This window comes from Equus quagga, chromosome 8, assembly GCF_021613505.1.
Source record: "Equus quagga isolate Etosha38 chromosome 8, UCLA_HA_Equagga_1.0, whole genome shotgun sequence".
Lineage (NCBI taxonomy): Eukaryota > Metazoa > Chordata > Mammalia > Perissodactyla > Equidae > Equus > Equus quagga.
Genome location: NC_060274.1, coordinates 61,224,962 through 61,251,151, shown reverse-complemented (window position 1 = coordinate 61,251,151; position 26,190 = coordinate 61,224,962). Strand labels below are relative to the sequence as shown.

Genomic DNA, 26,190 nt, shown 5'->3' with positions numbered 1-26,190 from the left:
GATATATATTTTTATATAATTGTAATATATTTTATGCTATATAAACATAGTTCATATATATTTCCAGTATTTTTAATATATATTTTTACTAAAATGTAATTATTACTGTACATATTATTTTTTTACCAAGTATTTTGTTTGTATGACTGACATAAAAACTTTGGCCTGTGATATTCTTCCCTTATAGTTGTACAATCACAAATACACAGCACATAAGAGTCATACCTCTCTAGAGAATACGTGATGCACACAGATCATCAGTAGAATCATATGTCCTCAGCCTCCTCATTCTTATAAATTCATTTATTTCATAAATAAATTAAGTACTTTGCACTGGGCTAAAGAATGACCTTAATATTTGTATTGTAACATATATTTTTATTATTTTATTAATTTGTATTTATTTCAAGTGAGAGCAAAATTTGTTCATATTTATTGATCATTGCTCATTTTTTTGTTGTTTAGTCAAAGTGCTTGCTCATATCATCTACCCACGTTTCCATGTGTCTGTTGGCCATCTGTATGTCTTCTTTGGAAAAATGTCTATTCAGATCCTCTGTCATTTGTTAATCAGATGGTTTGTTTTTTTGATACTTAGTTGTGTGAGTTCTTTATATATTATATATTTTAGATATTAACTCCTTATTGGATATCTCATTTGCAAATACCTTCTCCCAATTCAGTAGGTCGCCTTTTCAATTGATTTATGGTTTCCTTTGCTGTATAAAAACTTTGTAGTTTGATATAGTCCTGTTCGTTTATTTTTATTTTTGTTCCCCTTGCCTGAGGAAATAGATCCAAAAAAATATTGCTAAGACCAATGTCAAAGAGTTTACTGTCTATGTTTTCTCCTAGGAGTTTTATGGTTTCAGGTCTTGCATTTAAGTCTTTAATCCATTTTGAGTTTATTTTTGTATCTGGTGTAAGAAAGTGATCAGGTTTCATTCTTTTGCATGTAAGTCTCCAGTTTTCCCAGCACCATTTGTTGAAGAGACTATCTTTTCCCTGTTGTTTATTGTTGCCTCCTTTGTCATAAATTAATTGACCATATAAGCATGGGTTTATTTCTGAGCTCTCGTCTGTAGTATTAATCTATGTGTCCATTTTTGTGCCAATACCATACTGTTTTGATTACTATAGCTTTGTAGTATTGTTTTGAAATTAGGGAGTGTGATACCTCCAGCTTTGTTCTTCTTTCTCCATATTGCTTTGGCTATTCAGGCTCTTTTGTGGTTCCATACAAATTTTAGGATTATTTGTTTTAATTCTGTGAAAAATGCCATTGTTGTTTTGATTGGGATTGCATTGAATCTGTAGATTGCTTTGGGTAGTATGGATTTTTTTCCCCCTCAGGAAGATTCACCCTGAGCTAACATCCGCTGCCAGTCTTCCTCTTTTTTTGTATGTGAGCCACCACCATAGCCTGGCCACTGACAGACGAGTGATATAGGTCCACACCCAGGAACTGAACCTGGGCTGCCAAAGCAGAACGTGCCCAACTTAACCACCAGGCCACTGAGGCTGGCCTGGGGCATTTTAACAATATTAATCCTTCCAATCCATGAGCACATTTTATCTTTCCATTTATTTGTGTCATCTTCAGTTTTTCTCATCAATGTCTTACAGATGTCAAAGTGTACAGGTCTTTCACCTCTTTGGTTAAATTTATTTCCAGGTATTGTATTCTTTTTGGTGCAATTGTAAATGGGATTGTCTTGATTTCTCTTTCTGTTAGATTATTAGTGTTATAGAAACACAACAGATTTCTGTACATTAACTTTGTATGTTGCAATTTTACTGAATTTATTTATTCTAATAGTTTTTGGTAGAATCTGTCAGGTTTTTTATATATAGTGTCACATCATCTGCAAACAGTGACAGTTTTACTTCTTCCTTTCCTGTTTGGATGCTTTTATTTCTTTTTCTTGTCTGATGGCTGTGGTGTAACATATATTTTTTAAATGTGCTGTGGTAGAGCATTTAAATTCATGATAAAATAATATCAATAAGAAATCATGATTAACAATATTGATTCTAGCTCCTACACTTACCACATACCTGACTGTGTCTGTTTGTTACAAAACTCTCCTCAGCCCCAGGTTCCTCATTGGTAAAAAGAGGATAGTAGTGCCTATGTTTCAGGGTTGTTTATAAGGATTAGAAAAATGTATCTTTCCTGTAGTTCTTATCCCATTTCATTAAGCAAAATTATCTGGCTTTGTTGGAAATTGTGAAGTAGAAATTCACAGAAGTATTACCACTGGTAAGTAAACCTAAGCATAAAATGTTCAAACTCACTACTAATTAGAGAAACATGCATTCTAACAACAATCTATTAATGCATTCAAAGACAGGGGTGTATTTCACTTACTACTATATTCGTAGCAATCAGAACAGCATCTGACATTCAGTAAATATTCTCTGAAGGAATGAATGAATGAAAAAATGAATGAACAAAATATCAAACTTTGAGCAAGTCATTAAATCTCTCAGGACCTCAGTTTTCTTCATCACTATAAGGAAAAGACCATATTCAAGCTCAACTGAAGTGGGAGAGGGAATGGTCTAACTAATTTGCTTTACTGTCGTGGGCACTAAATAAGGAAACACATTTTCCTGACTACATCATCTTTCTGAGCCAGTGGTCTTTGTAAATAGCACAGCAGAATATCACAGATAAATGAAATTCAGAGATTTGGTCAAGAGATAGGGCCAGAATAACAGCATTGAATTTTCTTTGCATATTTAGACATAATGAAAAAAAGAAAAGAAACCGTGGGGAGGAGGAGGTAATACAGTATTAAGCAAAAATGAATAACTTTGGAATGAATGAGAGTTCATTATGTTTGCTGCTTGACTGATGACATTACTTTTACTGAACAGCTAATTGTCCTTCTCAGCAGTTCTAACTGCCTCATCCACATAGTTTATTATTTTTGTGGCACATCTGTGCTGTAGAGTGAAACAGAAGCTCTGATATCTGTTCTTTAGCAGGTGAGCAGAGGTTAAGTGGCCTGCCTGCCTGCACTCGGTGATTAGTTAATCAGTTACAGAGCCAGCATGAGGAGCTGGGTCTTCTGTCTCCTGGTTTATACTCCTTTCCATTACATGTAGCCAAGTACTTCTGTCTTTTCCTAAAGAAGTCTCTATGGGGACAACCTTGCCCTGTTTTAGAAATAACATTGTTACCTGACAGGCTGGTCTGCCAGGATGACCATTTTCATGTGTTTTAGGGAGCTAGGGGTTAATCGTTTTTTTCCCGAGAGGAAGTAGCAATAAATCATGCACCAAAAATAACGCCTTAACTGCTAAATTCTGCTTAGGTGGTTTCCCAAGGATGATCCAATGCAATGAGTCATCACGCTGAGCGATATATTAGCACGTTATTTCTCTTTTTTACTAACCCCCGGTGCTTTTGGTTACATGTCTTTTAACCTTTAGAGTGTTTCTAGGAGGTTCACAATCTTCACACCATGAGTATAAACCATCCCCCTACTTCTTTTCCTTCTGCTTCCACTTTTCAAATCTAAGATAACCCGTGATTCAAGAGAAGAGTCAGGATTATGACCTCAGACAAAAGAGCGAGTTTCACTGGAATTGGTAGCAGCTCCATCTCATTCCCAGTAAAAATAAAAAACGTAGATTAATGTAAACAAATGCGTGGGAACTATATCAAGAAAACTGTAAAACTTGATTGAGAGATATAAAAGACTTAGATAGATGTAGAGAATATTTGAATATTAGAGAGAGATTAGATTTCCCTGAATAAAAAGATTAAGTATTGATAGGCTATAAGATCTTTCCCAGTTAATTTATAGGTTTATGCAACTTCAGTCAGAATCCCAGTGGGACTTCCTAAAATGCATTTGGAAGAGTTAAACTGGTGAAAATAGCCAAGAATTTTTTGTAAGAAAGAGAAGAAAAAGTTATGAAGGGAAACTCCCATCACCAAGCACTAAAATGCATTATGCAGCTACAATAATAAAAACAGTTTGGTTCCAACAGAAGAAATGCAGACATTAAGGAAACAAAATAGAGAGCCTGGAAAAAGACCCCAATTTAGGAAGTAATGTAATTTATCATAAATCACAAGTCCTAGAGGACAGAATGACTTGTTCAACAAATGAGATAGGGTAATTGGTCAACTTGTTGGGGGAAAAAAATGGTAATCTGATTAGATTCTCTCTATTTCTTACCAGGGAGCAAATAACAGATGGCTTAAAGAGTCAAATATTAAAAATGAAACCGTAAAAGGATAGAGAAACTTTAGAAAATATGATGAACCTGGAGTGGTTCATGAGATAGACTTTCAAAGCGTGAAAAAGTCATAAAGAAAAATACTGATACGTTTGACTATATAAAAATTGAAAACTTTTATTCATCAAAAAATAAAAATTCTGCAGACAAAGTTAAAAAACATATAGTGATCTTGGAGAAAATATTTGCAATGAACATGACAAAGGCATAATATCCTTAATTAAAAAAGAGCTCTTAAAATTAATTAGGAAACCACTAGCACACCCAGTGTGGCTGTACCACTTTCCTATCACATTATGTACATGTCACAGTGCTAAATGGGTTTTATACACAGAAATACAGTTCAGATGACACAAGAGAGTGAAAGATATTCAGATCTTATTTTCCATTCGCATATTCTTTGTTCAGAGGTGGTTTAAGGAAACTACGTATTATGGTATAAATACTTCAGGACAGTTTGTCCACATTGACACTTCCATTTCCTAAAACAAAATCCTCCCTGGCCCACAGGGAGGAAAAAGACTGGCTTTGTTAACCAGCTTTATTTCAACAAGCACATCCATATGGTAAGAACTTCCTCTGATGAGTCATCCACAGTTGTCAAACACCAAATTTCCTTTGTTTGACCCATGCAGAAATAAGGTCTGTGAAAGCACAACACAAGAGTCTGAATCATTTAATTGTGTTTTTTTCATATCTGAATTTGCATCCGTCACAAACCCAGTGTGTTCACCATGAAAAACTGCATTCTTCAAATAGCACTGAAAAAAATCCCATTCAAATGGGTCTGTTCTGTCTAGATTGTCTGTGAAATTTCTAAGGAATGTTGTGGGCTTTGCTTCCTGTGCTAAATTGTTGAGTTATCACACATTATTGGATTTCATCCAAAATGTGCTGGATAAGGAATATTATATTCATACAGGATACCAGTTGTCTTTACCATTCATAAGAGAAAAAAGAAAAAGGTTGCTACTTCTCCTTGTCATAAGATATAAACTCTAAAAGGGTAGGAGGAAATGTGTTTGCAAATTTTTTTTTTTTTTAAATGTGTCCTTGATTCTTTCTTCTTGGAGGCTTCAGTTGTATTCAGTCATAGCTTTCTTACGAGTGCTAACCACTTTCGCTTCTCTTTGTACTGGTTCAAACCAAGGGCTATACAGGCAGGATTCAGATCCTGCTGTGGGGTATGATGCCATCTTTGTTTGAAAGAGAAGAGATCTTTAGAGATACCATCTTATCCATTCGTGTATAAAAAGAGAAGAATTGAAGTGATGCTGTGTGATTTTCTGCTATGTACTTTTCTCTATTTTCTGAATTTTCTGCAATGCATATATAGTTTATAATCTGCAAAATAATTTGTTATTTTTTAAAGTACTCACCCATCATTAAAAATGTAAATACAATACGGGCTGGGCCGGTCGGGCAGCAGTTAAGTTTGCACTTTCTGCTTCGGTGGCTGTTCAGATCCCAGGTGCAGACCTACGTACCGATTGGTAGGCCATGCTGTGGCAGGCATCTCACATATAAAAAAGTAGAGGAAGATGGACACGGACGTTAGCTCAGGGCCTGTCTTCCTCAGCAAAAAGAGGAGGATTGGCAGCAGATGTTAGCTCAGGGCTAATCTTCCTCAAAAAAAAAAAGTATACATATATATATGCAATAAATAAGCCTTTTAAAAAAATTAAGGTGGCTCTTGGGTCAGTAAAATTTTATCCTGAGAAAATAAATGCTAACTTTTGTTGATTGATCACCACCCTAATCTCTCAATACCAGAGACATATGTAGACATAAAAGGGCCAGCGCCCATATTTGTATGCTAAGCAGATTTTTTTTTTAAGGAAAAAATGAGAAAATCAGTCTTCCACTGTTTGGAATATTTTTAACCAATGATTAAATCCAATTTGAGGATATTTTTGGATCATTTGTAATACTCTGTGAGTGGTACTTTTGGTTCCCTTTTGAGCAAAGCTGCTTTTTTTTTAAATAAGCCACTTCACCCAACAGACACTTCTGTTTCAGAAAATTTCTCATGATTGTTTTCCCCCAAAATCAACGTTAAAACTTTTAGCCTTGGAATATGTCATCTTACTGACAGCTGGCTGATATCACTTTTAGAGTGTTTGCAAGAGAAAGATGTGCATATGAGCATAGGAGTGATCATAATTCTATACTCAGAGACATGCCCACATTAGAGCCCATAAGACTCCCTTTGGCAAAATGTTGTGTCAAAGACAAGACCAGTGGATTCAGAGATTAAAAGTAAGAAGTGGCTTTGAAAGCCACATTTTTGTTATCATAATGTAAGTAATATTTGCTATTGGAGTATGTCATTATTAGATGGGCATACTTTTACATTTTGTAACTTTTATTCTTTGCATATTGTTTTGATGTCAGCCTAGCAGAAAGAGAAAACTTGACTCGCTTGGGTCACCTTGATTCATGTAACTAGTTTATTTTCCATGGTACATGTTGCTGATTAATCTCAACACTCTCTCCTGCTACACCTAGATAGCACTTAAGAATCATTCTCAACCCAGCACACAGCCTTTTCCTCCCCATCAATCAGATTGGACAAGATGAATTCTCTTTGTCATCCTAGATATAAGGCAGCTCCACCCCAGTCTCCATAGGTGGCCGCCTCTTTAGATCATGTACTTCCCTCAGACTGTTACTTGTGGACTAAGCCGGAGGCAGTGCTCTTTCCTGAGGCAAGATGTATACAGTTTTACAAGGTTGTTTGCTAAAAGAGAATAATAATAAACTGAATTATAATATGAGGAGGGAACTAGCAGTGGTCTAGCCCTTATTACATAATAGCAGTGTGTTCTAAGGAAAAAAAGAGTGTGAAACATGTCTGTCTGGACCACCTTCGTTCTCATTGTTTTGAGAGATGCTCATCTGATTTTTTTTAAAACAGGTGTCTGAAATAACAGATAATTTTTTTAAATATTACTTTTTTAAAATTTCCTTTTCTACAAGTCCACTTAGCCTTGGACAGAGGGGTTTCCCAGGATACAGGGGACCGGGCTGTTTGGTCGCCCTGTTCCTGGGCACTGTATCCAAATGGCCAGCTGTTGAGGAACATGGGCGCTTAGGTTCTCACTCATGGACCCAGCTCCCTGTTACAGCTTTTTTTTGGTGTCCTAGGAAGGCACATGTAAAGAAAGGCTAGGAATTGTGAGACAGAGTGATTTTATTATGGGGTATGGTAAGGTTCCAGTCTGGTTAAGTGAAGGTAATTGATAAGCCCTGAGCCCAGTTAATAATTAAAGCCTGATGGGGCCGCCCGGTGGCACAGCGGTTAAGTTCGCACATTCCGCTTCTCGGTGCACCGGGGTTTGCCGGTTCGGATCCCGGGTGCAGACATGGCACTGCTTGGCACACCATTCTGTGGTAGGCGTCCCACATATAAAGAAAAAGTGGAGGAAGATGGGTGCAGGTGTTAGCTCAGGGTCAGTCTTCCTCAGTGAAAAGAGGAAGATTGGTAGCAGTTAGCTCAGGGCTAATCTTCCTCAAAAAACAAAAAGCCTGACTAATTAATCTATGGTACTGATTTTTCCAGGTGTCCCTGGTAATCTGTGGTAATCTAGTCTACATCTCCAAACATCACTATCACCCTTGCCCCATCTGGTCTTCTAGCATGTTGTCATTAAAGTTTTTCAACACCAAGCCTGGCTTAATATACAGTGAGTATTACAGCTAGAATTTCCGTAAGGGAGAAGGAGACTCTTCTGTGATTATACGAAGCTCTATGGTTATATGAAGAGACAGAAGACAGCATTCCCCGGGGTGCTGAGCCTGAGATGTCTAACTATTAAAAAAGCTTATTGCCCCTGATGAGAGGGGTGTTTCCCATGGAGGTCCCAGACCCTGGACTTGCCTCCAGTTTCCTAGTAATTAGTAATATAAATGCTTCACCCTTGCAAGTTATCATTTTTTAGGTTTGACTCAGATTTCTTTTCCTGATTCTCAAACTTTCTTTCAGATGCAGAATTATTTAGTACTCACTAGTCCTCAGACTTTAGAGTTACAGTGAGAATGAAAATGCAATAATGTAGTTAGAAATCAAGCTTTTAGAAAGTGTTCAATACGTGATCATTTCTTTCCTGCCTTAAGAACTCCCTTGAGAGGTATGATTGAAGAGCAAGAGATAAGGGAGACTTTGCAGGACATTTGGTCCTGTCCAAAATGTCCATAAGACATTTGATTCATGCCAAAAGGTTCTTGACATTTGGTCCTATCGAAAATGTCCATGAGCATATTTGGTCCGTGCCAGACGGATTTAGACAGCACCAAAAATCAAGAACCTTTTGGCATAGACCAAATGTCTCCATGGATATTTTGGACAGGACTAAATGTCCACTAATCAAAGGAGGCATTGGGAGAGTAATAAACATGTAATTTGTCAAGAAAATTATCAGAAAGTATGCAAAATGAATGGTTGGATCCAGACACAGAATGAGACAAATTCTGTTTGTTGTTCCTATTGGATAAGATCGTGCCAGCCCAGCTTTCTAGTTTTAAAGGTATTGTATTTAGTAACAAGAGGAAGGAAGCATCATGGACTGAATGTTTGTGTCCTCCCAGAATTCAGATGTTGAAGCCCTAACCCTCAATTTGATAGTATTTGGAGATGGGGCCTTTAGGAAGTAATTAGTGTTAGCTGAGGTGATGAGGGTGGGGTCCCTGTGGTGGGATTAGTGCTAGTATAAGAAGAGACACCAGAGAGCTTGCTCTCTCTCCACCGTGTGAATACACAGTAAGTAGGTGACCATCTGCAAGCCAGGAAGAGAGTCCTCACCAGACCCTGATCGTGTTGGCGCTTTCATCTAGGACTCCCCAGCCTCCAGAACTGTGGGAAATAAATTTCTGTCGTTCAAGCTACCCAGCTTACGGTATTTTGTTACAGCAGCCCAAGTGGACTAAGGAAAAGTAGCACTGGAAGAACAGAAAGGCAGTTTTTTAAGTTAAATATTTAAGAGAAGTAATTATTTCTGGCAAACAGTAGATTCTCAATATTTGTTCAAGTGATTAAAAATGATTTTTTTAATCTTAATGACCACTTGGCTTCTTTAGTCATATATAAAGTTGACTAAGCAGTAAATGCATTAATTTGTAAGTTTTGTAATGTTTCAGGAATCTCAAGTGGTTTGGTGAGCTCTGGTTTAATTTTAATTCCCCGTTTTGAATTGAAAAGTGGTGGAGTTTTCCCCTGTCCTCTCTCTCTCTCTCTCAACAAAGTTACTCATAAGTTCAGTAAATATGAACCCTCTGTGGAGAAGTAAATTATTTACAGCTGGTAACAAGGAAAAATTAATTCAGCTATTTATTTTTGAGGAAATTACCAGACTCAGAGTCCCCTGCTGTGGACAGATATGGCGGCACACACTAACTCGTGTTCATCTGGTCTTTCCTGTGAGTGGCGCCTCCCTTCCCTGGTAGAGGTTTTTTCTATTGGTCTCTCTCTCCGTGACAGAACTTCAACTCAGGTTCTTCTTTTTGCTGCAGTCCTTCCCTTGTATTACTTTAGCTTTTCATTTTTTTTCTCTCATGCTCTTTCCCACCAGCCCTTCCTGAACTGGTGTCCTACAAGTGCCTCCTGCCCCTCCACACCCTCTTTAATCCCTCACTCTGTTTTGCCTCTGCTACACTTTTTCTCAACACTTCTCTTTCTTTGTCTTCCAAGGAGCCCATCCCTGTGCTGCATACCTGGATGAAGTAAGCACCTGAAGGCAAAGTTCCTGTCCTGCATGCCTCTTACTGCTTCTCTGATGGTTTCGGCATGATTTTAGATTTAGGGGACTAATTTTCAGCCATCCTTGGTTTTTAACATACCAATTATTTGCAGGCAGATATTGTCTAGTGTCACAGACTGGTTAAAGCATGAATAGATACAACAATATAAATCCAATCTGGTTTTGGCTCTAACTGTGTATACATCTATTCAAATATACATATCTGTGCAAACACACATGTTCGCACTTGAATTACCCAGAGGTGAACCAAGGAAGTGAATTTTGAGATGAGAGAGGCTGAAGTTGATGGAAAGACGGAAGAGAAAGCCTTCTCAGTGGGAGAAACAGTAACCATTCCTATGTATTAAATGAGTGCCAATTATGGACAGAGTGGGCAGTAAATTATGTGCCCTGGATACAGCAGCAAGTAAGGGTTGGCCTTGTCCTCAGAGAGCTTGTAGTTTGGTTGTAGAGACCAACAAATAAACGAGTAATAGAAGTGGGTTAGCATAGGAGTCAGGAATGAAGAGGTGAGGCAAGATCACGTACGTGCAGTATATATAGCAAGTAGCAGTGTTGGGTTTTTTCTTCTGATTTTAAAAATAATTCGTGCTCATAGTATGCTGAGTGCAGAATAATAGAAAGATGCAGAAAACAAACAAATCACCCATAATCTCGCCATCCAGAGGAAAGCATAAGAGTAGTTTTCTAAGAATGCCCTTTTTTGTACATAGACATTTTTTTGTTATTTAATCCTAATCTGATAAATCAGGTGTTTGGGGAAAGTCAGATCATATCAGTAGCTTATTCAGAATTTCCAGAGCACATGTCTCCAAATGGGTATTTGATTGAATATATGGTAAAATAAATGTTTGTCACTGTACTTTAATACTACGTACTTAAGCTTCTTGTGTGTTTAGGCCTAAAGCAGATTATTAGCAGTATTTTACTGTTCTTCTGAATCTGTAATGTTTGCTTGGAAATAGACTTTCTTAATTACTTTTTTAAAAACAGTGTTTTTATTGACATATAATTCATGTACCATACAATTCACCGATATAAACTGTGCAATTCAATGGTTTTTAGTTTAGTATATCCAGACTTATGCAGCCATCGCCACAATCAATTTTAGAACATTTTCATCAACCCAAAAAGAAACCCCATACCTATTAGCAGGCACTGCTCATTTCCCCCCAAGATCCCCAGACCTAGGCAACCACTAATCTACTTTCTGACTCTGCAGATTTGCCTTTTCTATATAAATGGAATCATGTGGTAAATGTGTGGTCTTTTGCAACTGGCTTCTTTTACTTAAGCTAGTGTTTTCAAGGGTCATCCATGTTGTAGCAGTGCTTCATTCCTTTTTATGACTGAATGATGGTCCATTGTGTGGATATACCACACAATATGAAGGGGTATTCTGTTTATCCCTGGTTGGTGGACATTTGGGCTGTTTCCGTTTTGGGCTATTATGAATAATGCTGCTATGCACATTCATGTACTAGTTTTTGTGTGGACATATGTTTTCAATACTCTTGGGTATATACCTAGGTATGCTTAACTACCCTTTTTTGAATGTCTTGCATTCTCAAATTTCAAAGCATTGTTTTATATATTATTTGTTATTGTAAAGGAACATGTTTAAAACTAAGTTAATTATCTTCCAATCTCCTCCTCCCCACCCCCCACCACCCCGCCCAACCTTTCATGTTCAGCCTGGCTTTACTAATACAAACTTGAAATCATGCTGCTTCTTCCAAGTCATGTTCAGTCTTTCACCAACTTCCGATCATCTTCCCTTAAATGTCTTTCCTATTTTCTTGTTCACCTAGTTTAGGTCCTTGTCATCTCACTTGTGCACTGACCTCCCCATTGGCCTCCCTGGCTCCACCTTCATTCCCTCTGATTGACTCAGTAAACCTCTGCCATGTTATTCTTTCTAAAACACAGCTTCTGTTTACTGCTCATGGGAGTCAGTCTCCACTTAGCCACTTACTCAGCTGTGTTTCCTTGGCTAAGTTACTTTACTTCTCATCTGTAAGAGGAGGTTAATCAGACCACCTCCCAACATTCTAGTAAAGATTAAATAATTGCCCTGGGCATCTGTCTCTGTAAAATGAGATAAACCTCTTTATTTCATGATCATGCATTTGTGTAGCTTGTCTCCCATGGGGGCAGTGATCATTATGGTAGTATGTAGTATATATATGTATATTTATTTGTAAATATTTATAAATTTATATTTACCATATTTGTATTAAAATGTGTACTATAATTTAAATATATGTATAGTATATGTTAAGACTATATGTTGTATAATATTTAATTTATATGTATTTGGGGGGAGGGGTTATCTCCTAGTACCTAATGAAGTCCTGTTGCTTAGTGGGTGATCACTCAATTAGTGTTTAGGAAGTAAATCAGTTCATTGATTTTTCTGCCTAATCTGGTTATTAGAATAGGTGGCAAGGTGGTTATTTGTAAGGTGATAAATTAACATTTTTAACCACAGATAACAGCTCTAGAAATGAACATGGGAGCAAGTGTAAAATAGTAGACATTATCTTGGGTAATATTTTTTGAAAGCTCATTTTATGAACATGGGAAATTCCTCTACTAATCAAGAAAGAGAGCAGCTGAAGCATAGCTACAGGTCAGATGCAGGTCACAGAGGTGTTCTGTAGGGTGATCCATGACTTCCTCGTCGTCTAGTATAGTGAAAGTATGGTAACTAAGTGAAATCCTTCATCTTCCATTATGCATGAATCATTTCCTTTCTATAACAGACATATCAGCATACACTTCTCATCTGCTAGAAAACATACCCTACTTCTAAATGTTGTTTTCCACTGTTCATTGAGATTATGAATGATATTTATATGTTCTTTGGGTTGTTTGCTTAAAAAGTCATGTACTTTGAAATTTGGTCCCCTTTGTAATTTGACCCAAGAAAATTCACTTCACTGATAAAAGACGTGGTAAGTGAGCTGTTTGCTAGAACTACATACAGAAGAGGACGTGATATTGCCAATTTAAAATTAATTAATACTTATTGGAAAATTTGACATTCATTCTTTTTTTCTTGATGATAAAGGTGTAAGAGTTGTAACAGGTGTAAAGAATATATAGTGACCCTAGAGGAAGGACTGTTAGGCTTGAATATGACTTGGGCACCCACCACATGGTGACACATGTACCCTTCCTTTCTTATTCACCACGTGAAATACTTTATGTTACCATTTGTGTACAGTAGAGGCCAGAAGCAAGAGAGTTATGTGTACAGTAGAGGCAAAAAGCACAAGAGTTATCTACCATGTATGAGTGTGAGAAAGTCTGTGTGTGTGTTTAGTTGCCACTTAACAACATTTTACAGATGAAGCAAATAAGGTTCAAAGAGGGTCAGTGACTTTCCTAAGGTCATTCAGGGAGAAATGGCTAAGTAGGGGTTCGCACTCAGGGCAGTCCATCACCAAAATCTATGCCCTTTCCCCAGTCAACAAATATCCTGAAAAATCAACATGTTAAAGGGAGGGAAAGCATTAAGGCATAAACTATCACAAATTCAAAAAAGCTTTGGGGGAAAATCCTTGCTAAAAAACCCCCAAGAACCGTACTTGTTTTGGCATGACTGGGCCTAAGGTGATAGAAGAGAATTGACTTTGCTATGGTTTGAAATGAATGAATTTGCTATTATATTTTGCAATAATCTCCTTTTAGTTAGAAAAAAAATGCTTACATGTATAAATAAAAATGTATTTCCTTCATAAAGAATTTATCTTATCAGCATTAACTGTTATCAAGTCTAATGATGAAGGAAGATATTTGAAGAAAATACTTGGAAATAACCTAAAATTCTCTTTCATAAAAACATAGCGATGTTCAGTTTCAGATATTCTCCCCGAAAAATTATTTATCTTATCAAGTAAATTGGTTTCAAAGGGTAGCATGGCATAGTCCTTCCAGTAGGCTCCTCTGTAGTTTCTGTGGGAATTCAGAAAAGAAAGAGGCTCAGGGCCATGAAAGACAGAAGGAGGATTTATGCAATAGAATGTAATGGTCCCAAGAAGTGAGTGTGGAGCAAATCTTCTGAAGAAAAAGGATCATAAGTGAAGTGAAGAGAAAAGAAATTTAGGTATAAAATTGGAAATGGGATTCATGAAATTTAGATTCAACAAAGGTCTTTAGCAAATCAAGTTAGTGCACCATTACCCAAGCACCTGGCTAAACTACTAGAAAGTCATCTAAAGTAAGTAATCATAGTTTTTGATATAGTAAAATAAATGAAAGTTACTCACCTTAAGTAATGTCTTATATAATAAAAGGATTTTTTTTAATGTCTAGCTACTAACTAACTACTAGCATCTAGTAAAGCAATTGCACAATCTTTATTCTTGGGATGTTCTTGGTAGGTATAATCCTTTCATTGTATTATTTAACCTCCAAAAAATGTGTGTGTAAGGAGGAAATATTTTTAAAAACAGGTTTCATTTTACTACCTTCGATAGACTATCTCTATTGTTGATTTTATTTTTAAGTACTTAGTTTAAAAGAATTAGTAAGCATGCCACCTGGGAGGCTTATGTCTAAAAACAGACAAGATGGGATAGTGTAGTGGATCCTCTCATGCAGTGACTCAAAAGAAATGTATGACTTTTTATCTCTTATGAGCCCCTGTCTCATGATTTATAATAGAACCTTCCTCTTCCATCTTCAGTCTTCATACAGAGCCTCTATAAGTATACCCTCAGGATTTCCAGGAGAAGTGGGTTTTTTAGGCAATGGGAAGAAGCAGTTCAGTTATTTTGGGCCTCCATGGGTTGTCTCTATCTCACTTTGTGTTTCAGTCTTTTGGTGTCTTTTCTTCTCACTTATTTTGCTCCTTCAACCCTCTACTTCCTTCCAACTCAGCTCTATGTCATGGTAATAAAGAACCAGCCAAGTCTAACTCAGGTATGTGTGTGTTTTAGCTGCATCATTCCTACAATTATAAAATTATTCAAGTCAGTAGAATTAACCTCTTTCTCACCACTAACCCAAAGAATATAATCAGAGATTATGTTCATATTTGTCCGCCTAAAATATGCCACAAGTTATATGCATTGAAGGATTTAACCCAGCTAATCTGAGGAAGGAAGAAGTATTCAAAATAAGCTCAATGAAAACATAGTCCTGTGTTTCTTCAGCATGTGGTGCATACGGGTCAGAGATACAGCCAAGACTTTCTGCCATAGAGCCGTATTTAAACACAGATTGTATTATATAAGGTCCTTGGGGTGATCCTATTCTTATATTTTTGTACTCCACCATAGCACACCCAAGAATTCATCATGATGAAAGGTTTCATCTTTCCTCTAAATCTATTGTACCTCTCTATGCTTCTGATGTACATAGCATCCACTATCATAAAACTAGTTCATACAAACTACAGTCATGTGCCACGTTAACAATGGTTCAGTCAACAACAGACTGCATATATGACGTTGGTCCAATAAGATTGGTACCATAGAGACTAGATGTGTGGTATGCTATACCATCTAGGTTTGTGTAAGTACACTCTATGATGTTCGCACAATGACAAAATCACCCAACGACACTTTTCTCAGAATGTATACTCATTGTCGAGCAACACATGACTGTATTCAGAATTTTCAGCCAAAAACTGAACAGGTGGTTCTAAGACTTTGATCACATTCATGACCAACTTCTTGGTCAGTGGAGAGAACCTGTTCCACTTAGGCCTGTTCCCCTCTTCATGTGACCCGTTTCCATTGTCTTGTGACTGTGTGTTTGCATCCATTTTATAGGAGTTCATTGCATGCAGTCAGGATTCAGTGGCTCTGTATAACTCAAGCCCGTCCACATCTGCTGCAAAGCCAAATTATTAGACCTCAGAGTCACACGCCAAGTCTTCCTAAGGTGACTTCCTAAAGTCCTTCTGAGCTGTACACCAAATTGCTGCCTCTGAGTTTCCAGTACTCCCCACAGCAGGTTTTGCTGCGTGTCCACAGAAGAGTGGCTATGATTTAGACCTTCTGCTTGCTGCACTCATTAAAGGAGGCCAAACTGATGGGCCAGTTCTAACTCTAGGAAGGCAAGCACATTTCATTTTGTGGGCCAAATGCAGCCAATAGAGATAAGACTTCAGGCTCTGGCTGTATGGTAGACTACATGACTTGAGAGTCCTCTGCTAAAACATGTAGCAAATGTAAGATAAAATAATAGCATTTGCTTAAATGCATTGTGGAAAGTTAGAATATTGCCAATATTCTAAGCAGTGCGGGACCTACGCACTGCTTGTCAAGCCATGCGGTGGTAGGGGTCCCACATATAAAGTAGAGGAAGATGGGCATGGATGTTAGCTCAGGGCCAGTCTTCCTCAGCAAAAAAGAGGAGGGTTGGCAGCAGATGTTAGCTCAGGGCTAATCTTCCTCAAAACAAACAACCAACCAAAAAACTGTAAAAGATTGGACTGGGGGAAGAATTTAAAAATCTAGAGGGGCCATCAGTAAGTTTACAGAGAGAATAGGCAGCCTCAGTCAATCTGGTGACTTGCTTTGTTCCTTGTTAAAGTAGAGCAGGAATTTAATGATAGACGCTTGCAAAGAACTCCCATTACAGAATCCCACAGGCACCCACTTGTGAGACACCATGTTCTCCATGAAGAGCTCTTCACGCTGTCCCTGTGCTATTTCACGCCAGAGGCTCAGCTACAGTAACTGTCTATGATTGCAGAGAATATTAGTAACCAAAATAAAAGTCTTACAACATAATAATGAAACATACAGGATTTGGGGCATGCAGGCCTGGTTTGAATTTTAAGTCTGCAATTTGTCATGTGTCCTTGGGTGAGTCATAAAACATTTCCAATCCTCAGTCTCTTCATCAGAAAATAGGGATGATAATAATACAGCCTGCTCCTGGAGTCTTTGTGAGAATTAAATGAGAATGTTTGAGGAGACGTGGCACTATGTCAGATACATTAGTGCTCTATATAGCAGCTGTTACGATTCCATTGTTTGGCCTTTCCAAAACTTTCACGTCTCACCTCGCTCTTTTAAGACCTATCTGGATGTCTTTTAGAGCCCAACTCCACAATTCTTTATGAATTTGGCTTCGTTACTGAACTGCAAGTTGCCTATGTTAATTTGCTGGGGCTGCCATAATAAAATACCAAAGACTGGGGGGCTTAAACATTAGAAATTTATTTTCTCACAGTTCTGGAGGCTGGAAATCCATGATCAAGGTGTTGGCAGGTTTGGTTTCTTCTCAGGCCTCTCTCCTTGGCTTGCCTTCCTCCTGTGTTCTCACATGATCATTTTTCTGTGTACACACATGCCCCTGCTGTCTCTGTGTGTCCAGATTTCCTCTTTTTATAAGGATGCTAGTCAGATTGGTTTAAGGCCCCTCCTTACAGCCTCATTTTAACTTAATCACCTCTTTAAAGGCCCTACCTGCAAACACAGTCACATTCTGGGTCACTGGGAGTTGGGCTTCAACATGAATTTTGAAGGACACAGTGTAACCCATGAAAATGCCACAAATAAATTGTTTTCTACTGCATTTGAAAATAAAACCATTTTCAAGAATAATAACCTGAATAGAAGCTATGGTCGAGGAATTTTAAGATGTCTTCTTTTTTTTTTTTTTTAATAATTTTTTTTTTTTTTGAGGAAGATTAGCCCTGAGCTAACTACTGCCAATCCTCCTCTTTTTGCTGAGGAAGACTGGCCCTGAGCTAACATCCATGCCCAGCTTCCTCTGCTTTATACGTGGGACGCCTACCACCGCATGGCTTTTGCCAAGCGGTGCCATGTCTGCACCCGGGATCCGAACCGGCGAACCCCGGTACACCGAGAAGCGGAATGTGTGAACTTAACTGCTGCCCCACCGGGCCACCCCCTTTAAGGTGTCTTCCTGCCACTGAAATGGCTATGGATCCTGCTATGACTTTGCAGGATTCTCCATATATGACCTATATAGTATGTTCATTTATTGTGCCTAGAAAATATTTAAAGAGGTTCAGTTTAAGGTTTTATAAATTGACATATAATATTTTTAAAGTATAATCTCTGATAGTGCGCTACAAATATTTTTTAAAACACATTATTGTTGAAAAATACCTGTTTATGTCATTCATTGAGCAAGGAGTTAGGAAACGTTTATGTGTGTACGATAGGTGTATATAAAATCAAATAAAATATTAACTGAGTACCTGTTCAGGTAAAGCACAAGGCCAAAGGTTAGGGGCAAACCTAGAGAAGTCCCTGTTCTCAGGGAATATTGATCTACTTGAGAAAACACCAAAAATGTCACCAACTGAGCTCATTTAATTGCCAGTTAAATGCTCAGTGTAGACAGTGAGGGCTGTGTGTTCACAACTGCCTCTGAAGCCCAGAGTTAGGATTTTGAACTTGTAATGATTAGCTACCATAATATTGAGAGAAAAATAGCCCCAGAGGCAGCTCACTGCAGCATTTGAGACAAGTGGAAGGACAGAGACTCATGAGGAAGCACTGCGATAGCAGAGTGGTGAAGAAGGGGCGCTCTGAGAAGGGTCTGACCAAGAACAGTTTCAAAGAATACCATATACCCCTGGTTTGAGACTACAACAGTGATGTGTTCCACCCTATCACCAAGTTAAGTTGAACTTTGAAGCCAGGGCCTGTATATGATGGTGGCAATATTGTTGCAATGACTGCTAGTGGATACCCATGATTATAAAACATGGCGGGGAAAACACCAGATATTCATCAGATCCTTACCATAAGTGAAATACAAGAAAAACCTGTATTTACCAGAGGAAAGATGTCTCAATTCTTTACTTCTTCTCCACCCATAAAGAATATTTTGCAATATCATTAAACAGTGATAATGATAAAAATGATTGAAATGTAACCTGAGAAAATTCCTTGTTTAATCTATGTCTTTATTCTTTTAGGCCTCTTTTTCGTGGAAGTTCAGATGTCGATCAACTAGGAAAAATCTTGGAGTAAGTAGTATTCTAATTTTACGTCAGTGTCTGTAGCATTGAAACATTGACAGTGACTTTCCTCTGATGTTCATATAATATGTTTATCTCTTATCTTTCCTACTGCAAGCTGCTGCTGCAGGCAGTGTTACTATTTGTGTGGTGAGTGGGGACATGGTAGACGTGCTGTTTTATGCAGAGCCCATCATGACACGTGGCCTAACCTCTCTGCTCTGGAAGCTTGTATGTTGCTCGTGTGGATCTCTTCGATGTTCCTCTTTCTTCACTTGGCTGAACTCCAGTTCTTTAGTTCAGATGTGTTGTCTGCTTGGGGTCATTTCAGATGCATCCACTATCAGAGGTAGGACACTTGGTGGCCTAGTCCTTGCCCACTGGGCTTCCTGTCCCCATCGAGTGTCCTTTAGTCATCCAGATTGGTTTTGCATTATTTTGCTTTGTTTTCCTGGGCAAAGGATGGTGTGCTACACAATCCATTTTTATTCTTTGGAGCCCTGAAATAGGAAATGTGAATCCTAGATTCTAATCCTATGTCTGTGGCTAAATAACCATGCAATCTTGAGAAAGTCATTTAAAATACTGTGGAAAGGGCTTACACAGAGCCTGGTACATAGTAAATGCTTTTAAAATGTTAGCTATTATTATAATTCATTCAGTTCACCTTTTTGTTCCTTAATTTCTTCACCTGAGAAGGGAAACTTTGGACTTAAATTCTCTTTAAGATCCTTTCTGGTGCTCAAATTCTTTGGTTCCAGTTATCTGTTACATTGCTCCTGGATGATTTGCAGAGTTCCATTCATGTCTACATGTTTGTGCATGTGAGAGTATGTGTGCTTGCATATTTCTAGAATGTTATGAAGGGGCTTTCTTCTCACAAAGCATGCAGTATGGCATCCTTGTGGGATTTCTGCGTTTGCTAAGCCCCATCAGAATTGGGATGGAGTAAGAAAAAAGTGGGAGTTCTGGAACCAAAAATAGCCCTCATCATTGGTCTGTAACATTTTATAGGAATCCCAGTGATTTTTGTGATATTTACAGTCTGTAAAACTGGTGAAAAGTACCACTAATGAAAAGAATTGTATTTTAACACTATCTACTCAAGCATGACTTCTTAAAACAGTTGGAATAAAACTGGATGCTAAGTTTGCTCTTGGTGACTGGAAACAGCTCCAACAGACTGCTGTTAGTGCCAGTGCCACTGCGGAGTCAGAACCCAGTCACTTTAAGGCCTGAAAAACATTTGCTAGTTTTATTGTCTGGAGGTGTCCCGGGTCCAGGGCAGCTGCCACGACTGCTGCTCCTGCTGCTACTATTGACCAGTCTGTAAAGTGGACGAATTCAGGACAAAACTTGCTGCTACTCTCTGCTCCTGGATGTCAAGCCCTTTGATCATTCACTGATGAACTCCCAGCTCTTCTTCCCCATCGCTGCTGAATATATTTTGTGTGCATGTGATCTTGAAGAGGGAACTGTAAAAGTCAGTGACCCTCTGTTAAAAGGAAAAATGATCTTGACTGAAACCGGCTTGCCAGACATTGAAGTCCTTCAGCTGCTTTCCCTTACTGACACCACCTGGGCATTCTGTCCACCTCCAGCACTGGCGTCTGCAATCTTGTTAACGTTGTTAGTGCCCCTTAGTATATGAAGCCAGTGAGATGGTCCAGAAGGAATCTTTGACGAGCATGTTTGACTTGCTTCCAAAGGAAAGCCAGTTCCAGTTTTGGCAAAGGCCTGAGATCCTAGGTTGCCAGCAGAAAAGAAGCCATAAAGTTCTAAATGTTTTGTGCCTTTGGATTTTACTTCTTGGTTTCTGGTGTTGTTTCATTGAGATTCTGTACTGTTTCCTCTAAATGCACTCATTACTTTAGTGTGGAGAAAAGGGACAATGCTGCACCCTAGTGTCACTTCTAAAATACTTGAAAAATGATTTCTGTCCCCGCCATCACTGCCATTTAATAGGTTTGGTGCTCTGTCAGTCTTTCCAGCACAAATGTCAACTTTTAAGGCTTATATTCAGCTGTCCAAATACTGAAATTTGATGCAAGCACTTTTTAATGGACCTATCAGAACTTCACATTTGTATATGGGCCATAAAAGTTCATACTGGATATTAAACTGGATTATTTTTTTAAAGAAAAACCATAGTCACATTCTCTTAAGGGGAAAAATGTTTCTGTGTTTAGTAAGATTTATACTTTCAAAGAACAGCAAGTACTTTGAAAGTGAAACTGAATGCTTTTAGCCCGTGACATTTTTAGAGCATTTTTAAGAGCAGAGTCATAGTTAAATGGAAACAAAATATTGGATTTGGAATAAGGAGAACTGGGTTCACTCCGGGCTCTGTGGCTGAACTCACTGTGTGTGAGTTTGGCAGTTCATTACATTCTTATCCTCAGTTTCCCCATCTATAAAATGGAAGTAATAATACCTGACCTCCCTGTCTCACATGTCTCATGAGGTCATTATGGAGATCAGAGGAGGGGATAGATTTAAAAACACTTTTAAAAATTATTTATATAAAGTTATATATGTGTGTGTGTAAATAATTATATACCACACATACATATAGATACAGGGACACTCTATTTCTCTGTGGGCTTTTGGGATTCAGCTGCCCATACTGAAAGATTTAACTTAATGTAGGCATATTTAAAACTGTGAAATAAGAAGATTTTAAATTATTATTAAGAGTTGTTATAATCAATTTCTAGATGACATGATAATCTGCAAAAATATTGGTATAAAAATGGCTAAAAACTAAAAATGAATGAAAGAAATTTTTATTGTGGTTTAATTGACATGGAACATTATATTAGTTTCAAGTGTACAACATAATGATTCCATATTGGTATATATTATAAAATGATCACCACAATAAGTCTAGTTAACATGCATCACCGTACATAGTTACAAATTTTTTCTTGTGATGAGAACTGTTAAGATTTACTCTCTTAGCAACTTTCAAATATGCAATAATAGTGTTATTAACTTTAGTCATCATGCTGTATATTACATCCCCCATGACTTATTTATTTTATAACTGGAAGTGTGTACCTTTTGAACCCCCTTTACCCATTTCACACCCACCCCCCACCTCTGGAAACCACCAGTCTGTTCCCTGTATCTATGAGTTTGGGTTTTGGGAGTTTTTTTAGTTTAGATTCAACATATAAAAGTGAGGTCATACAGTATTTGTCTTTCTCTGTCTGACTTATTTCACTTAGCATAGTGCCCTCAAGGTCCAGACATGTTGTTGAAAATGGTAAGATTGCATTCTTTTTTATGGCTGAATAGTATTCTGTTGTGTAGAAAGAAAATTTTTTAAGTTCTTTAATAAGTATTCTTCTTTTCTTCCTCCACCTGTTCCATTCTATCCAACTACATGCACATTTATTTCCTTTATTAATTAATAGCGGTATTTTCGTTTTCTTCTTTTTACTCTTATTCTAAATCTTGCTATTAAATTTGTACATTGCTCAAGTTGTCATTTCTATTCATTTGTTCCAGTAAATATGTCCATGAGTCTGTCTTTATCTGCCTCAGTAATATGGCTCTCCCAGTGTGCCCGGCAGAGGCAGGATTACAGTGTCTTTCCCCAGACACCCAGTGACAGGTGCAGTTATGACACTGGTGTCTGCTCGTCCCAGGTGAGGTCTGTGACCTGGGCTCTGTTGAGGTAAGGGAAGGAGAGCAAAGCCCTGCAGAGATCCTGTGACATTTACCGCCACGTCTTCCTGAAACCTGGAAATCCATTCAGGAGAACCCCCTCTTGGGCCTTCGTCTCAGTGAACGTAGGCCAAGAAGATCCTGATGCCGACCAGCAGTGCCATTTCTAACTGTAGATAAAATAGTTTGGTCAGTATTTCAATAGTCATATATTCTGTCCGCTAAACTGTAAATTTTTAGTTCACAATTCATCAGAGTCTGTGTGAAATTTAAGTTCCTGCATCCCTGATTTCCCTTGTTCAAATCTACTTACCACCTATATGTAAACTATAAATGATATCTACATAATGTATAAGTTGTATAAGGCCACTGACCTATTAATATTCTAAAGAACCCTAAATGACGTATCAGTAGAACTGGAGCAGTTCATATTTTTAGTATGGCAGCTATCCATTGCCTATGCATTTTAGATTAGTAACATTATTTTCCTCTTAGGGTAATTATAATGGGTGGTGTATTGATATTGATAAATATTGTGTGTCGGGCACTCTGCTACATATTTGTATAAATTATCACAGATGCAGAGTTTGAACCCAGGTCTGCCTATTTCCAAAGCCTGTGCTGTTTTTATATCACTTGATGCTTTCTCCACATTCCTGATCCCAGAATGATTTTCAGGGGAAACATAAACTATACTTTTATTTATCGTGTGCTCATTAGAATACCATAAAATAGTTATGTAATATAAAATATATAAATTAAATTCTATATTAGTACATTTATACACATTTAATTTTTATATTAATAATATAATTTAATTAAAAATTTTATATTAAATTATAAAATAGTGTTTGCATAACACAGGACTAACATACCTTTTAGCCTCATTTTTTTGGTCTGATTTTAATGTATGTAATTACTGTGTGGGGAATTATTCTTTAACCAAAAATGCAACTGAATTTATGCATTAACAAATCATGTTAGATGAGCATCATAAAAGCTTGTCAATATGGCAGTGTTTGATCAGAAACAAAAAGCACTCTTGGATGTAAAGGGAAATATTATATGCCCATGTGGTACTCCTTTGAATATATGGGTCCTGCTCTGTCAGTGTGTCAGAGCTTATTGGTAATATAATATTTTCCATTTCTGCATTCTCTCTTACATTTAGTATCTGCTGCCAGAGTAATCTCTCATCTCTTCCTGGTGAACTTTACGGTTCTCCTGTGAGATTACCCTCTGCCCCATCGTCACGGTATTGCAGTAGGACAGAGAGAAACCAGAGTCCTGCCAGTCATGCGAGTGAGGGGCTGCTGGGGCTCTGTGTCCCCCGTGCCTGCCCCTTAGGCTTCACCTTCATCTAGAATTTGGTGAGATAATAACTTCAGCATAGCAGCAATGCTTACATTCACATGTGGTTCTTTTGTAGCGTAATTGGACTCCCAGGAGAAGAAGACTGGCCTAGAGATGTTGCCCTTCCCCGGCAGGCGTTTCACTCAAAATCTCCTCAACCGATTGAGAAGTTTGTAACAGATATTGATGAACAAGGCAAAGACCTACTTCTGGTAAGTGCATGAGATACAAAGTTGGTCTGCACTAGGCTGATGAGAGACTTGCCCCATCCACACTGGGTGGTGGGCACAGCATCAGTTCAGCATCACGGGCCACAACCACACAGGGCAGGGGTCACAGTCTCTCTGCAGCTTTCACTTCCACACCCGTAACAGCTGGCGGCTTTGGATTCTGCAGTGTCTTCATTTTCTATAGAAAGAGAAAGAAGCTGATTCACACTCTTTCAATCTACCATCTTTGAATGTTCATTTGAATGCAGCCTTAACATCCTCTGGATTCATGTAGACAGAAGCTCTCTAGAAGCAGATATTATGTTTTCCTTTTCTACAGTTTCATGCTACTTTAAACAGCTTGTCATTTTAATGTGCCTTTTCTTAAATAGGCACATCTTTGGGAAGATGTTTTTCCAAAGGAGTTTAATTAAATAACTATTAAATAAATAGTTACTGATTTATTTAATAAGTATCAAATGTGCCATGCACGTATAAAATACATCACTGAAAATAGGACTTCTGTGCCCTGTTTGAGGCTCAAACTCATAATACTGGCCAATATTCATAATACATAATTCCTTATACTTAGAAACCAGAACAGTAGGTAGAGGAGTGTACCTGTTGGGCTACTGTTGGTGTCTGGAATCCAATGAGTGATGAGTATACCCTTTACCAATTGAATTAAAAACGTTTGATATCTAGCCAAGAAAGTGCTCCTAGCCCCGGAGGAGCCAACATTCCCATTCTGCCATTGTATTCTGAATTTTAAATATAGACATGAGTCCATAGTTCTTAGTAGAAATGTTATGCCTCAGCTCTTTGTGAACACAGCCATTGATTGGCATGTTTGCGGAGCCATGGATTTTCCCTCTGAAAGCCCTGATTGTCTTCACCTGATGTGGCTCATTTTCTGATGCTTAAGCCAAGATTCCCTCCACTGCCAAGTTATGGATAGGGACAGCTATATTCCCTCCCCAATGTTCATTTCTAAGATGCTCACTAAGGACCTGGGCTCACATCCTTTGAAATAAATTAATCAGAAGGGAGAATATTCACCTAGACAAGGGTTCACTATGTATACACACTTGCTGGCTCACCTGCTATTTAGGAAAATTTTTCCTTGGTTTCAAACAACATTTACTTGTATTGCCTTAAGAAAAGGGGGTTTGATTGAATGTTTCATGAGGCCTGGAAATGGAAAGGCATCCTGAATATAGGTTCTGTATCTCTGTCCTGTGCATCACCTACTCTTAGCAACTCTGCTTTTCTCTGCCATGAATGCCTTTTCTCCACCTCATTGCTTCTTTTTTGGTCATACTGTCTGCTCCATTTAACGCTAGCTCATCCCTTAACTATCAGAACTTCAGTTATCGCATGGATCCTTTCAGCTCTAACTCCCACTGCTAACATTTGTGCTGTCAGTACTGCCTGTATCAGATTCCTAAAAGGAGGAATCTGGCTGACATCCCTCACCTCTTTGCCCAGCCGTGGTATGGCTTGCTCCCTAGAGCCAGATCACACTCCTGGTCCAGTCAACTGAGCTCGGAACAGGTGGGGGTCACATGTTATAAAATATGGCCACCATAGGCTTTCCTTTTCAACAGGCACTTTGAATGAAATGTTCCTTTTAGAAGAGAATTCTGGACAGACAGCCACAATAATAAACAACTTTAGTAGTGAAATATCCCACTCCTTCAGCTACCAGAACATCCAAAAACAACCCAAAGTATCTCCTAGCTCCAACATCAGTAAGAATCACCACGAAGAACTTAAATTGTAAAGATGACATTGCCAGATGCTCATTCAGGGTCCCCCACTAGCAGTGGTGACTCTCAAAGTCAGACCACACACTAGTGCTAGACTGGAGAAGTAGCAAGAGACAAAGAAGAAAAAGGAACAAAGAAACCTATCAGAGAAGGAAGGGGGTGGACAACGAGTGGCAGAAGAGATTAGAAAAAGCCAACGAGAGGAATAAGAAGCA

At 38.1% G+C, this 26,190-nt stretch overlaps 1 protein-coding gene across 3 annotated transcripts in view; it reads left to right on the top strand.

Moving 5' to 3' along the window:
• Positions 1–26,190, top strand: part of CDK6 (cyclin dependent kinase 6) — a 229,189-nt gene that overhangs the window by 194,941 nt on the left and 8,058 nt on the right. For all 3 annotated transcript variants that reach the window (XM_046670350.1, XM_046670349.1, XM_046670348.1), the window contains exons 6-7: positions 18,931–18,981; positions 24,074–24,209. In XM_046670350.1, coding sequence (XP_046526306.1) covers positions 18,931–18,981; positions 24,074–24,209 — 187 coding nt within the window. The remainder of the gene's footprint in view (positions 1–18,930; positions 18,982–24,073; positions 24,210–26,190) is intronic.